This window comes from Monopterus albus, unplaced genomic scaffold (genome assembly GCF_001952655.1).
Source record: "Monopterus albus unplaced genomic scaffold, M_albus_1.0 scaffold63.1, whole genome shotgun sequence".
In the NCBI taxonomy this organism is placed as follows: domain Eukaryota; kingdom Metazoa; phylum Chordata; class Actinopteri; order Synbranchiformes; family Synbranchidae; genus Monopterus; species Monopterus albus.
In genome coordinates, this window is record NW_018127943.1 from 351,335 (window position 1) to 364,670 (window position 13,336).

Genomic DNA, 13,336 nt, shown 5'->3' on the forward strand with positions numbered 1-13,336 from the left:
CGGTGTTACAGTTCGAGTCACTCATTCAAGTTTTCCTCCGCCTGATAAGGCTTCCTGGAAAAACACACAGCGAGCAATCAGGCAACAACAATGGGCTCCGTTAGACCCTTTAAACCTCAGATAGTCAACAGTGCACAGCAGCACGCCTTTGTTTTCATCCCATCTGAGCATGTGACTCATAAATGTTTTGATGTTGTTTAAGCACTGATTAGGTTTAGTGCAGAGTGTTAAGGTCGAGCTGCTGCCTCCTGTGAGCTGATCAGGCTGCTAATCAGATATTAGTGTTTTTGTGATGATCGGTCATATTTTTAATGGGGAATTGGTCTTTAAAGGGTAAAAATCATGTCTTACACCACAAAAAGGATCAACTTTAATATGACCTCGATGTTAAGAGACTATAGCAATGATTTAAAAAGTGACGTTTGTTGAAGCAAAGCATAAGGTGCTGCAAGTAGTGTTTTATTTTAGCTGGACAAAGCTAAAAATAACAGTTAGGTACTTTAGTCTAGTGGTTCACAGGGGTTGGGCCCCCCCTGTGTGCGTGTGTGTGTCAGGAGATGAATAAATATAGTATAAAAGAAGAAAAACAAGTTGTGACACACACATTTTCATGTTTTATTTTTTTGGAGCTGCCTTTTTTTTTGTGACATACTGAATCATGTGACCTCCTTGGGCCTGTACAGTTTATCTCTGTTCTGACACTCAGAGCCACTGGCTTAATTTTTCATAATGCCTTGTAGTTTGTATGTCTGTACATCTTACTTTAATGTCAACTCTTAATCTGTGTGAATAAAGTAGAGTGTTTCCCTTTCAGATGCAGTGGAAGTAAAGTGACATCAGTATAACAGTACTGCACTTTCTTAAGGATTGCCATGTGATTGTGAGATTTTTATTGTTTAAGACAAGTTCAGCTCTCAAGTCCTCCCAGTCAGGAGTTGCTGGCACTGGCAGTAATCACACCTGCCATTGTTAATATAGATCTACAGAGGACTGGTTTGGAAGATGGAACGAAGTGTGAGTAATAGTATCCAGCAGGATTCTGGCTGGAAAAGCAATATTTCAATTTTTTACAGGCATTCTGTGGATCAAATATGTGTGTTTTTATTTTAAAAGAAGATTCGGTTTTCAGACCTGATCCTGTAAAGCAATGATACCAAGCCAGAGGCAAGTTTCAGGTTCATTCTTACATGTGCTGACCATTTTCACTTGTGCTGCGGTTTCAGTGCACTGAAAGGTTTATGCTCCAGCTCTCTCTTCTTGAGAACATACAAAAATTCATTCTAATAATTTTATTGCAGAAACTGCACCTTGCGCTACAGGAAACGATACGTTTGTTTCATTTTTGTCAGGATAAAGTTCGTGTTCTAACATGTGGAGTTACTCATAAAGGCAACGAGAAGTGCACATGAAATCCCACCCCGAGGCGTGGTGCCACCCTTGTGGTTTAGCACTTAAATATTGTGTGCATGTTTGGATATTTAAAACCAGTTATGGGAAGAGCCTGCTGATGCACTTTTGATCCAACCCAGACTAAATTTGATATCTTCACTGACACGGTAAATGAAATTGTGCACAAAAACAGGTGCAGGGACTTGACAGGTACTGAAAACTGTTTTCCTAATGACTCCTTGTTGTTGGTGCTAAAAATAAAGATCGGAAATACCAAAAAAGATTTTTAAAATTTATTTTAATGAATTGGATGGTTGATTAAAACAAAAAAATAACTTCCAATTGCCTTTTTAAGCACCAAAGTGTATGATAGATGAAATATTAATTGGAAAATGGCTGAAGAAGTAAATTCTTAATATAAAATGGCGCTACAATGAATGCAGATTTGCATTCCCTGTGCGTAAAGGCTGATCTGAGGCCTGTTTTTAAATACCTCCCACTGAAAAGCTCATCAGCACCTGAAATAACTCGAGGTGTGCTGCGTCTGTTACATCCTTTTCCCTGGATTGTTTTGACTGCATGATAGAGGGCAAACTTTAAATCTCATTTCTAAATTTAACCCGGAAAAGTGTCACTCGAAAACAGCGTGATAGGAGGCAGTCAGGGTCATCAGTCCTTCCGCTCGCATGAATCAGGACTAAATGAATGCGGGCTTCAGAAGCCATTGTTTCAACACATGCAAGAGAAACATGCGATCGGAGAACCCGCGGAGGGCGGAGGCGCAAACAGTATCGAGACACGACCGGAGGAGAGCAGGAGAAACCGAGAGACTGTTTATTGTAATTGACCATTTAAAAACATATATGTATAAAAAGCATGTTAACCAAACTAACAGGATAATTAAAGCTGCTTTTATATTGCAAGTATTAAAACATATGTTTATTTTAGGTCAGGAAAAATCAGGTCATGTTAAAGACGCTGCGTGAAAAAATATATAAGGTGGAATTTTAACAATCTAAAACTATGTATACGAAATCCTCTTGGCCAGGACTGAACGTGTGAATCTTGAGGGGCCTTGCGGATGAAGTATCGTCTCTGAAGTTAATTGTGTTTTCTTTTTAGAGGGGAATGGGTTTCCTCTGTTTATTATGAGCATGGGGACGGATTTGCGTCACCGTGCAACTTGCAGGTCGAGATAAAGTTGCACAAATATTGAAAAGGGAAGTTCTAACAGTCATTATAAAGCTCACCCCCTCTGCTCCGGAAGAAATAAGGGTTTCTGCTGTATCCTAAAATACTAAACCAAGTTCTATTTTGGGAGCAAATCTAGCAGGCATATCCGCTCATTTAACACGAATCACAGCCCATCAAAAACAGGATGAGTTGGAGCAAATAGAGGCTCTCCTGTGCAGAGGGTTGCACGATTGTACGTTGATTTCTGTACAGTTTATTATTCAGTAAGTATTATGGCTTATTTTCTTATTTTCTATCGATTTCATTTTGGTTTTTTTTTGTTTGTTTTTTTTCTGGACATAAGATTTAATGTCTTGGAAAAACTTCCAGTTCAAAGACGTTCTTGAAATGACTGTACATCCAATCCACTGCATGTGAAGCCTAAAATAATGCATTTAAAAACCATCTAAATTAGCTCGACAGCTCATGCCCATAATGCTTTTGTGCGGCGGGGTGGGGGGGGGTTCTCTTTAAGTAATCAATCCATCATCTGAGGATCAAAATTCCTCCGAGGTATCACCGCTCATGTGTGTGTGTTTGTGTGTGTGTGTGTGGTGTGTGTGTGTGTGTGTGTGTGTGTGTGTGTGTGTGTGATGGGTTTACACATCATCTTAATTTGCAAGGGCGTGATGTGAGCAAATGCAAAACGTCCATTGGCTCAGAAAGCAACCAATCAGTGTCAGCGGAGGAACTTCAGCATGGAACTGCAGGGTTAGGATTTCAGAGTTGAGAGAAGGTTTTTGGCACTTACAGAAAGAGGACGGTTATCTGTCCAGCTAAAACGCTATCCCTGCTTTTTTTTTTATGCCTCTCCTTTTATACACTTTTCTGAGAAACAATAAGACACATTAGAGGCTCCGGGATGTATACAACCGGGCTCAACCCGTTTTACGCATCGAATTTTAGCCTCTGGTCTGCCTACTGCGCAGGGAGCTTCGCTGTGGATACGATGAAGAAACCCTCGTTTTGCATCGCAGACATTTTGCAGGCTGGAGATGCGAAGAACATCCCGGCATCGTCGGCACTCATGGTGCATATGGGACACCACCACCGTGCGCAGCAGGGCCACTCCGGCAGCTCTCCACTGCGTCCTTCTCCTGTCGCGCCGGAGCCGTATGGTGCGAGGGTGAGCCCGACGTCTCCGTACCACAGACACGGACTACAGTTAACATCAGTCTCCAGAACTGCATTTAACTCCCAACAAGCTCCCCCGCCTTCAAGCAAAGACCTCAAATTCGGAATCGACAGGATATTGTCGATGGATTTTGACGCAAAAGGCAAAGAAAAGTCTTCAGTGAGAGGTGAGCAGAGAGGTTTTATACCAATACGTTTCGTGGTGTTTATAGAGAAAGACGCTTCCAAAGAAAACAATGATAAGTTATCTATTCTGACATTAAAATGTTTTTGTAATTATAGATCATTAGGTACTGCAAGACAAGACCAATTTTCAAGTTTACAAACTGAAAGCAACAAACCAGAAGCAATTTGACTTTGCAGATGTGTAAAGTCAGTTACCTGGTCCAGGTTGTAACGCTGACAGACTTGTTCACAGAGTACTTAGAGCCGCAGATAGCCTCATAGTACAGCTGGACTTTAAGGAGCCCTGAGGGGAATCCTCTTCTCTAGCCCCCTCCACAGAGAGGTCAGAGTCCAGGATCCGTCATAATTAGCATCAGTGCAGCTGCACAAAAGCAGTTCAGATGGAGATTCAGGCAATGTATTCTAAATATGGTCTCGTTTTCTCTAAACACGTTGTCCCCCAAAAGTGCAGTCAGTGTCAGTCTTCAGGCAAGCTGCATGTGTGTCACTGCGGTAGCCTAACTCTTTGCTAACTGAAGCCCATCATCTCTCGCTCTGTAACAGATCTCACGTCCATCGTTAGCTCGAACTGTCAGTCAGGGATCCATGTCCCCGTTCCACCTCCGGCCAGCCAGTACTTCTCCTCCATAGACCCCGGGATGAGCGACGCGTCCGCCGTGATGAGTTCATTAGGCAGCAGCAGCAGCAGACAATCAGGCCAGCATCAGTTTCAGGACACCTTCCCAGGTAGCCATCACATGTAGGACTGCGACAGGCCAGCAGACCGGCCTGTGTGAGACACCTGCAGTGAATGTCCCTCTGGTTTCTGGACTTTTTGTTTTAACCCTGTGTCCTCTTCCTGGCTTTTAGGTCCATATGCTGTCCTCACAAAAGACACGATGCCTCAGACGTACAAGAGGAAAAGGTCGTGGTCGAGAGCAGTGTTTTCAAATCTGCAGAGAAAGGGACTCGAGAAAAGATTTGAAATACAGAAGTATGTCACCAAGCCGGACAGAAAACAGCTGGCTGCCATGCTCGGGCTGACAGATGCTCAGGTAAGAGCACCTGCACAGACCGACACTTTATGGAGCACATGTTTAAAGGTTTCTCTTTTTTTGCCACAAGCTGGCTCTACATAAAGGTTCTTACAAAGAGCTACTGAGATTATTCTCGAAGACAGACAGGCCTGTAACACTTTAGATAAATAAGCAATTCATGTAATTGCTTTAACATTTTTTGGATGTTTATGGATGTTGAAATTATTTCGTGTTGCGCGTCAACCCTTTGAAATGATGCTGCTTTGGTGTGGATGTAATTTTAGATGCAGTGATACAGTGGTGGTTGTAACTGTAGTGCCAGTTCCTCCTAAGGCAGTCAGACTCCAAATGAGCAATAAAACAAAAGGACACCAGGTTCGTAGACAGGCTTTTAGAAATACTGAGCCCCCGTTTTCCCCAAAACACATTTTGAACAGACACCTAAAAGATTTCTGTTTTTTTTTTTTTGTTTGTTTGTTTGTTTTTTCCAATTTTTAATACTTTCTTATTAATTATATGTTTGTTAATTTTTAATTCCCTACATAATATTTAATTTCTAACTCAGCCTCTAAAAATATATCGTGCGTATTTTTTAATTGTAGAGGTCAGGCACAGGTTACTTAAACACTCATTGTCCTCATAGCTGCGGCCCTAACAGGTGATTACAGACTGATTCTCATAACACAAGACCCCCAGAGTTTTGCAGCCTGCTTGCTCACGCTTCCCATACTGTAAATTCAAGAGACAAACTCGAAACAGCCCTTGAAAGACCTTTAACTGGGAAGCAGCCCCTCATCTGTGGTGCAGTCTGATTGGCTGAGAGCTGTCCAGGAACTGCCAAATCTCACCAAATCTCCACTAACACTCGTTTGCATTTCATTATAAGTGAAAAGAACACATGGCTTCAACTGAATGAATTATTTCATGATGCATTATTAATAGCAGGAACACTAATTGCTTTATTTTATCACAATTTGATTTGATAAGAAATGGATCATCATGTCACAACAGCCAGGGTACCAGTAATTTTCTTCTCACCTGCTGCTGATTTGTTTACTGTATTTGCACTTATTGTGCTCAGCTTGCTCAGGCTCCCTTTCAAAATACAGTATACCTCAATGGAAATGATCTGGAAAAGAAAAGTACAAGTAAAATAAAATAATACTGGGTAGTGGTTCGTTTTGGTAGCTTTGAAGTGTATGTAAAGTGTGTACCTGCAGCCTCTTTGCAAAAAGCAGATTTGGTAACATTAGGCTATATTGAAAAGTTTTAAAAGACTATGCAAATTAAGATCTAGAAACTCAGAAAATGTTAGGAAATTAAATACAAAGCTTCAACTGTATTCTGTCTAATCCGACGACGCCTGTGTTCGCAGGTGAAGGTGTGGTTTCAGAACAGGCGCATGAAGTGGAGACACTCCAAAGAGGCCCAGGCTCAGAAAGACAAGGAGAAGGACGAGAAGCCTGACAAGAGTGTGGGTGAGTCCAAGGAGCCGGTGGAGTCCGACTGTGAGAGCGAGGGAAGGAGCGAGTGTGACTCCGACGAGCCTCCGGAGGAAGAAATCTCGGATGCACATGTGGACATTTCTGAGCACCATAAAACCAGCGTGATCACGAGCGGGAGCGCGGAGGCAGCGGCCACGGCGACAGACACAGCGGCCTCACAGGTGCTAATATGAAGGCAGTGGGTGGCCTTTAGCTTAAGAACAATAAAGGACAGGTTTTGCGACAGTGGCAGACGGACGACAGTGATATTAAGACACATCTGGAGTGGCAGAGTCAGTTCACTAAAGAGTGTTGTGTGGCGAGGTCCCAGACTGTAGCATTTGCAGCCAAATCCAGGCCTGAGTCGGGTTCATTCTGGGAACAAGCGGAGCAACAACACAGTAGGCTGTTTGTCACACATCACTTTAGTATAGACACAGGGAGCTACACTTAAAGAGCCTGTGAATTTTATTACATTTTGTCTCGTTTTGTGTTTTCAGTAAGTGATGTTATAACCACAGGCTATTTAATTTCAACGCTGGAACTTCCTCCCGCCTCCTTACTGCCATTTTTTTGTGAGCTTCTGTGTGCATCATGGTTTCCTCGTGTGAAGGAACTATGCGGTTGTGAATTTTATTTTTAGGTTATGAACCACTCGTTTCACTTTGTAAATGAAATCCCAGAACATCATCACGGCAGTGTTCATTTTTGCCCTATATTGTGCTATTTTGTTAATAATAATTTGCACTGAATATATTGTAAATAAAATGTTTCTTACTTGTAAAATGAAATTACAATTTATTATTATTATTATTATTATTATTATTATTATTTTATGTTTTGAATTGGCATGTTGCTCGCTCATCATGATTGAGTCAATCATATGGCGATGATCCTCACTTGGTTTAATTTAAGTATTAAAATTTACATTTTGATTAATTAAAACATTTTAAATACTGTTTTTGTTATTTTCTTTTGCATTCTAAGTAGGAAATATAAAAGACCCAACAACTAGTGAAATAAACAGGAATTCAAGAAGTTGCACATAAACGTAAATAATGAAGTAAACAAACCTAAAAATAAAAAAAATGCACTTGCGGGAATAGAAAGGCGCGAGTGGATGTGATCAAACTGGTTGGATTAATCCACAAAAATAAACAGTAGACATCATTTGCATATGTGATAAAGCGAAATGAGTTTAAATACCAAATCAAACAGATTCTTGTTTTGATCCTTATTACTAAAAACTCATTTTGATCGATCAGCATGGTTTGTGTTCATCTTCAGACCTTCTGCCATCATCACACCCGTGTGAGGACGCTGCAGCAGTGCAGAAAGAAGAATAGGCAGATTTACACTTTGTATACATTTTACTGGCCCCAGTGTATTTTATATATCCAGACACAGATTTAATCAACAGCTCCTCCGTTTAGAGCGCAGCCCATGACCTCCCTCTGCAGTCACTTTCCACAGGAGATCTGCTTTGTTATAGTGTGACTAATAAGAAAGCCATGTCACAGGCAGACTTACGTAAAAAGGTGCTATAATGTTGAAATTTAATTTCCCAATCAGTTTTATCAAGATGGTTATTGGTGACTGCTCAAAGATGCAGTACAATGCAACTAGCAAGGCAAGTTAATTTATATAGCATGTTTTCATACACAAAGGATGTTCAAAGTGCTTAACACAATGCACACAAATCGACTGCACATTAAATAGATTAAACATTAAAATGCATATATAGATAGTAAAATAGAATGAAATCAACTTTTTTTTTTGCTGCACAACTTAACCTGTTAACACTAATGAAATTATGCCATGACACACTCCTACCTGTATGTCTTTTAAGATTATCTGTGCATGTCAGAGTAATTGTAGTTTATAAGAATCCCAAATAATCTTCAGTGGCTTTTCCTCAAGGCCAAAATTTCATTGTCATTCCTGGAGATAGTAGCAAAGATCAATAATCTTGTTTAAAAATCATGATTGCATTATGTCGCCCACTGTAAAACATTCCGGTGCAAAAAACTGATGAAGTACTTAGAAAATTCCCATCTGAAGAATTGTTTTCCAAAACAGTGGCAACATGTATCTGACTCAGTAAAGCTTATTCATGTATATGCATATGTTTAGGAGCTCCAGTGACTTATAGAGAAGTTTATGATTATTGTTTAGATCATTTGTCGCTAAGCGTTTATACACTGCCTGACTTGGCTATCAGGAGGCATGTTGATGGAAAAATAAGCCCAATGGAACTTTATGGAAAAACAAGCTCAGCTTTTGCTCCGGTGCATGTTGATCTAATACTCAATTGCCAGTAAATGTCCTGCATTCAAACTTTAGTCCCAAGCAGTCTTTTAGTACCAAAAGTAAAAGTAGCAGGGGTGTAGCCAAGGTATCAGCAAAGCTGAGGTCACTGGACCCCACCGTGCATCCCCAAGCCACCAAAAGGGGACATATTATATTAATAAGACAAAAAGTAGGTTATAAGTTTTAATAAACATGTTTTTTATTTCAATTATTACATTTTTATTTAGTTTAGTAAACGTTCAGTTATAAATGCTCTACAGTTTATGTCCCAGCATGGAGGTCTACATGCTCTTTCCAAGCTGTCTCCACAAATTCTGGTGAATCTTTTCTCTCTCTCTTATTTATTGGCCCAAAAGTGTAATTCTTTAAGTCTCATTTGATTTTAATAGTAAGATTTTGAAAGCAGAACTTTAACTGAGCAGTAGAAATAATCCGAGCACCGGTGCAGATTTCACTAACAAGTTTAATATAAGATCAACATAAAATAAAGAACCATTTCATAGCTTTAAAGAAGAAAGGAGTGTCATTTACTCATGTAAAAGTAGCAGTCAACCTACAGTAAGCTGTATGTCTGGACTGTGAGCGGAAGCCAGAGTACCCGGGGAAACCGATGTAGGGACAAGGAGAACATGCAAACCCTTTCTTGCTGTGAGGTGACAGTGTGAGGCTACTGTACTGCCCTTTTTAGGTACTTTGTACTTAATATAACACTAATACTTTGCAGTATTTTAATTATAAGAATACATTATATATTACAAACTGATCATGTATTTGTTACGTCAACCTTTATCTGAAGTCCAAGATCTCACCCTGAAATGTAGAGGAGTACATATTTGAAGTAGCATAAAATAAAAATACTCAGGTATTTTAAAGTAGTACTTAATTACATTTTGTGAGTACATGTACTTACTGTATTTACTTTCAATAAAAGTTGTCACTTCTAACATTAATACAGCTGCTAAAGAATTTTGAAGGTGGGAAAATGTGCTGTAGTATAATGTGATAATGTTGAATCAAGCCCTGGCTTTCAGATGGTATTATATCTCAGTCAGGAAACACAAAGCCCTCTGGTATTGTTGTCATGTAAGCAGCAACATCATAGTGAGTGACCCAAAAACCTGGACCACCACATACTCTCTCTACTATGGGGTCCACTTTCCTCTCCTCCGGAAAGAGGGCTGACCCCTAGAGAGCTGCAGCTTTTCCGTTTTAGCATAGCATAGCATCTTGAATTTCACTTTTCATCCTAACACCCCCACCCCCAGCCTCTGCCTGGCTATACACTAAACCTGCTGCCTTGTGTTTCTTTTCATACAGGAGATATTTTACCCCCAAAGTCCAGCACAGCTTCTCATAAACTAACTTGGCTTCACTGGTCTTAATCTTCAATCTTAATTCATGTTGGATGAAAAGTTGTCAGGATTATTATAGCCAGTTTCCATGGACGGCAGTAAAAGCTGGGCACTTCATCCAACTATTATTGACAGTTAAATGCTTGCATATTAAATATCTTAGTGGGTTGAGTCTCAAATTATGCTCAAAAACCTATAAATTACATTAGTATTTGCAAATGTGCAATAGCAGCAACAATCCAAACACTTAACATGACACTAAGAGGCATTGATTTGTGAACTGTCTTGAGAACCTTTATAAGCAGAATAGGAGAAAGCCCATCTGGCTTGTATTTAATGTCAGCCTCTGTTAAAAGCTGTCCTATACGTCCCTCTTGGAAACCCAGGACAGGGCAACCCATAAAACAAACCTTGCAGGTTTCGACAATATTTAACACTGTGAAAAAGTGACTGTCTAAAACAAATTACCTCTGTGAGAGCAGAGCAGGGGGTTTCTGTCTGCAGTCAGTGAGGGATTAACGTGACTAAAAGCTGTGACGTCTTCTGTGCTTTGAGGCACTATCTGTGAAGTTGTTTGATAGGCTGATGGAGATTTCTCCTCTGCTGCTGTAATGCATCAAAGGAGGACTTAAAGGGTGCGTGTGGAAGGGAGTAGAAAAATCTACACCATAACTCAACAAGTGCTCAAGAAACTGCAGCCAACAAAGTGCAAAAAAGGGAAGTTTAGTTTAGTAATTCTGCATTATCCACACCTGACAGATTAAGGTGACAGTGGCAATAATTGTCATGATGATGAGGCTGATAATGATGAACATCTAAAAAAATACTTTCATGAGCAAATTTTTATGCAGAAGAGGAAAAAGTACTCAGATCCATTAGTTAAAGTAATAATACCATCTGGTATTAGGGCTCAGAATCAAAAGTAAAAATACATATATGCATCAAAATGAATCCCTTCAAACATATTTTTGTATGTTAAATTGTTGGATTACTACTATATGCACGCATGTGTAAGAAGCACTTTAATGTGGTAGCTGTAAAATTTGAACTGCTTTATCAGAATCACATTTATTGGATAACTATGTTTAATCATACAAGAAGTTTCATGCTGGTATAGAGGCTCTTAATGTGCGTTTATAGGGCAACAAGGAAATAGGAAAATATGTGCATTTAAAATAGAAAAAAAGAGAAACAGTAATTTATAAATGTATATATACATTGTGGCAGCAGAGCTTTTCAGATTGTACAATGGTTATACAGTTATACAGTGTTTACAGTTTATTGCACTGGCGGCTGTTGTTCTTTTCCCCATGACTGCACAGGGGAAGAAACTGTTCTTGTATCTGATTGTTTTGGCGTACAGTGACCTGTAGCGCCGTCCAGAGGGGAGAAGTGTCCAGGGTGGGAGGGGTCTGCAGAAATAATCTCTGCCCTCCTTTTGACCTGTGAGGTGTACAGGTCCTCCATGGAGGCCAGGCTGGTACTGATGATTCTTTCAGCAGTCCTGACTGTTCACTGGAGTCTGTACTTGTCCTGTTTGGTTGCTGAGCCAAACCAGACAGTGATGGAGGAGCAGTGAACAGACTCAATGATTCATCTGTAGAACTGTATCAGCAACTCCTGAGCTCCTCCAATGTCAGCTCCTCCGCTGGCATTGGCTTTTTTTTTTTTCTTATTCTTGTGCTGAGTATGGTGAGTGGGGTGGGGGTGGGGGGGCTCCTCCTGAAATCCACTGTCATCTCCACTGTTTTGAGCATGTTCAGCTCCAGGTTGTTGCAATTGCACCACAGGGTTAGATTTTTCCTAGTTATACCCTGTTGGGTAGTTTAAACTAAAGTTTAACAGTGTTTTATATTTTATAATTAATCACAAATATTTTATTTATGGGTTTTTATTTCAAATATAGTCACTCTGTTTCGCCCTGAGTCTGTTTGAATCTGCTATGTAGAAAACGTGAAAGCAACCAAAGTGCCAAGAGAGTTTATGTTTGAAGTACTCCATATGAAATTGAGATGGAATATTGCCAAACAAGCTGCAGAACATTTTACTGGATAATCTCATTAAAAGTTATTCATCTTTACATTTCATGTTTATCTTCAGTAAAAGTACCTTTAGCTTGTAAATTCTGGGCTCTGGACTGTTCTGCAGCTGCACATGTACCAAGTATGTTCACCAATGCTGAAGGCTGACTCCCGCTCATACAGAAGCTGTTGCCACATTTCCAAAAAGCCACATTATTGAGTGCTTTTTTAACATGGTCGCAGTTTCCAAGCATTTTGGCCTTGCTCTCAAAACCAGGCTCTTGCCAGCAGTTGGGAGTGGAATAAGAAAAAAAGACATCTCAAGTTAAATTTAAAGATGTGTTTCTCTTGGAAGCCAGGCTGCACTGCCATAAACCAAGGGAGACATTTTCATGCTCCACATTTTTCATGGTTTCTCTCTGAGTTTCCTCCCTTCCTTTTTCACTCCACCTTGGCTCCAGAGTTACCAAGTGCTGCACTGGTTGTGGACTACAGCCAGTGGGGCACAGTGGGGTGGCCGGTCCTTCCCTCTTGGCCTGAACAGAAGCCCTCCTCCTACCCATGCAAAAGCTCTCCTGGTTGTCCTTGGATGGCTCTCACAGTGGACAATCCCTCAGAGAATCTGCCACATGGACAGCACTGCTTAAGCTGTCTTTCACCACCCTTCTCAAATATTACAGTGCCTACACACTCGGAGCTGATGGCCAGTAATCAGTTATAAGATAAAAGTCCCCTGGCCTTGTGTTTTAATGTGGCCATGAAAGAATCGTTTTTGCCTTGAGCCAACTCTGTGTGGTATACACTGTAATTTATGAAGGGCACAGAGGTTTGGTATTAATTAGGGTTGTAAAATGGCAGTGCTCTGACCGCCTGCCCATTTCCATAAAGGCTGAATTCATTGAGTGATATATGCGCTGGGAGGGGGGATTACGTCCGAGCTCTGGCTGCCCGCTGAGATGCAAACACAAAAGAGAGGATGTAAAAAGCAATTTCATTTCACACAACCTGTCATCAGCAGCAAATTTTCACTCTGCTCTCTGAAACCAGAGTGAACTGCCTTTGGCGTATGTACGTAGAGTTCGAGCATCAACATTCACAATATGTGCATGCCAGTAAGAGAGTTGCTCACATTTTCAGTGAGGAGCATAAAAATATTATTTCTCTTAGTGATGAGAATATGATTGTATGAGGTTAGATTTTAGGAGTTAACA

General features: G+C 40.4%; 1 protein-coding gene across 2 annotated transcripts; it reads left to right on the top strand.

The window, feature by feature from the left end:
- The first annotated feature begins 3,370 nt into the window (after window positions 1-3,370).
- hlx1 (H2.0-like homeo box 1 (Drosophila)) lies at window positions 3,371-6,717 on the top strand. Of its 2 annotated transcripts, XM_020604031.1 has the most exons (4): window positions 3,371-3,923; window positions 4,486-4,668; window positions 4,792-4,976; window positions 6,334-6,717. In XM_020604031.1, the coding sequence occupies exons 1-4, from the start codon at window positions 3,485-3,487 to the stop codon at window positions 6,634-6,636; spliced, it is 1,110 nt and encodes a 369-aa protein (XP_020459687.1). In that variant the 5' UTR covers window positions 3,371-3,484; the 3' UTR covers window positions 6,637-6,717. The 2 variants fall into 2 exon arrangements, with proteins under 2 accessions (XP_020459687.1, XP_020459688.1); XM_020604032.1 differs by lacking the exon at window positions 4,486-4,668.
- The last annotated feature ends 6,619 nt before the right edge of the window (window positions 6,718-13,336 follow it).

Bases quoted from the DNA above. Each gene is read 5' to 3' on its own strand.
- hlx1 (XM_020604031.1), top strand. From the start codon at position 3,485: ATGTATACAACCGGGCTCAACCCGTTTTACGCATCGAATTTTAGCCTC. The intron at 3,924-4,485 runs GTGAGCAGAGAG...GCTCTGTAACAG, and splicing joins AGAAAAGTCTTCAGTGAGAG to ATCTCACGTCCATCGTTAGC. The intron at 4,669-4,791 runs GTAGCCATCACA...CCTGGCTTTTAG, and splicing joins GTTTCAGGACACCTTCCCAG to GTCCATATGCTGTCCTCACA.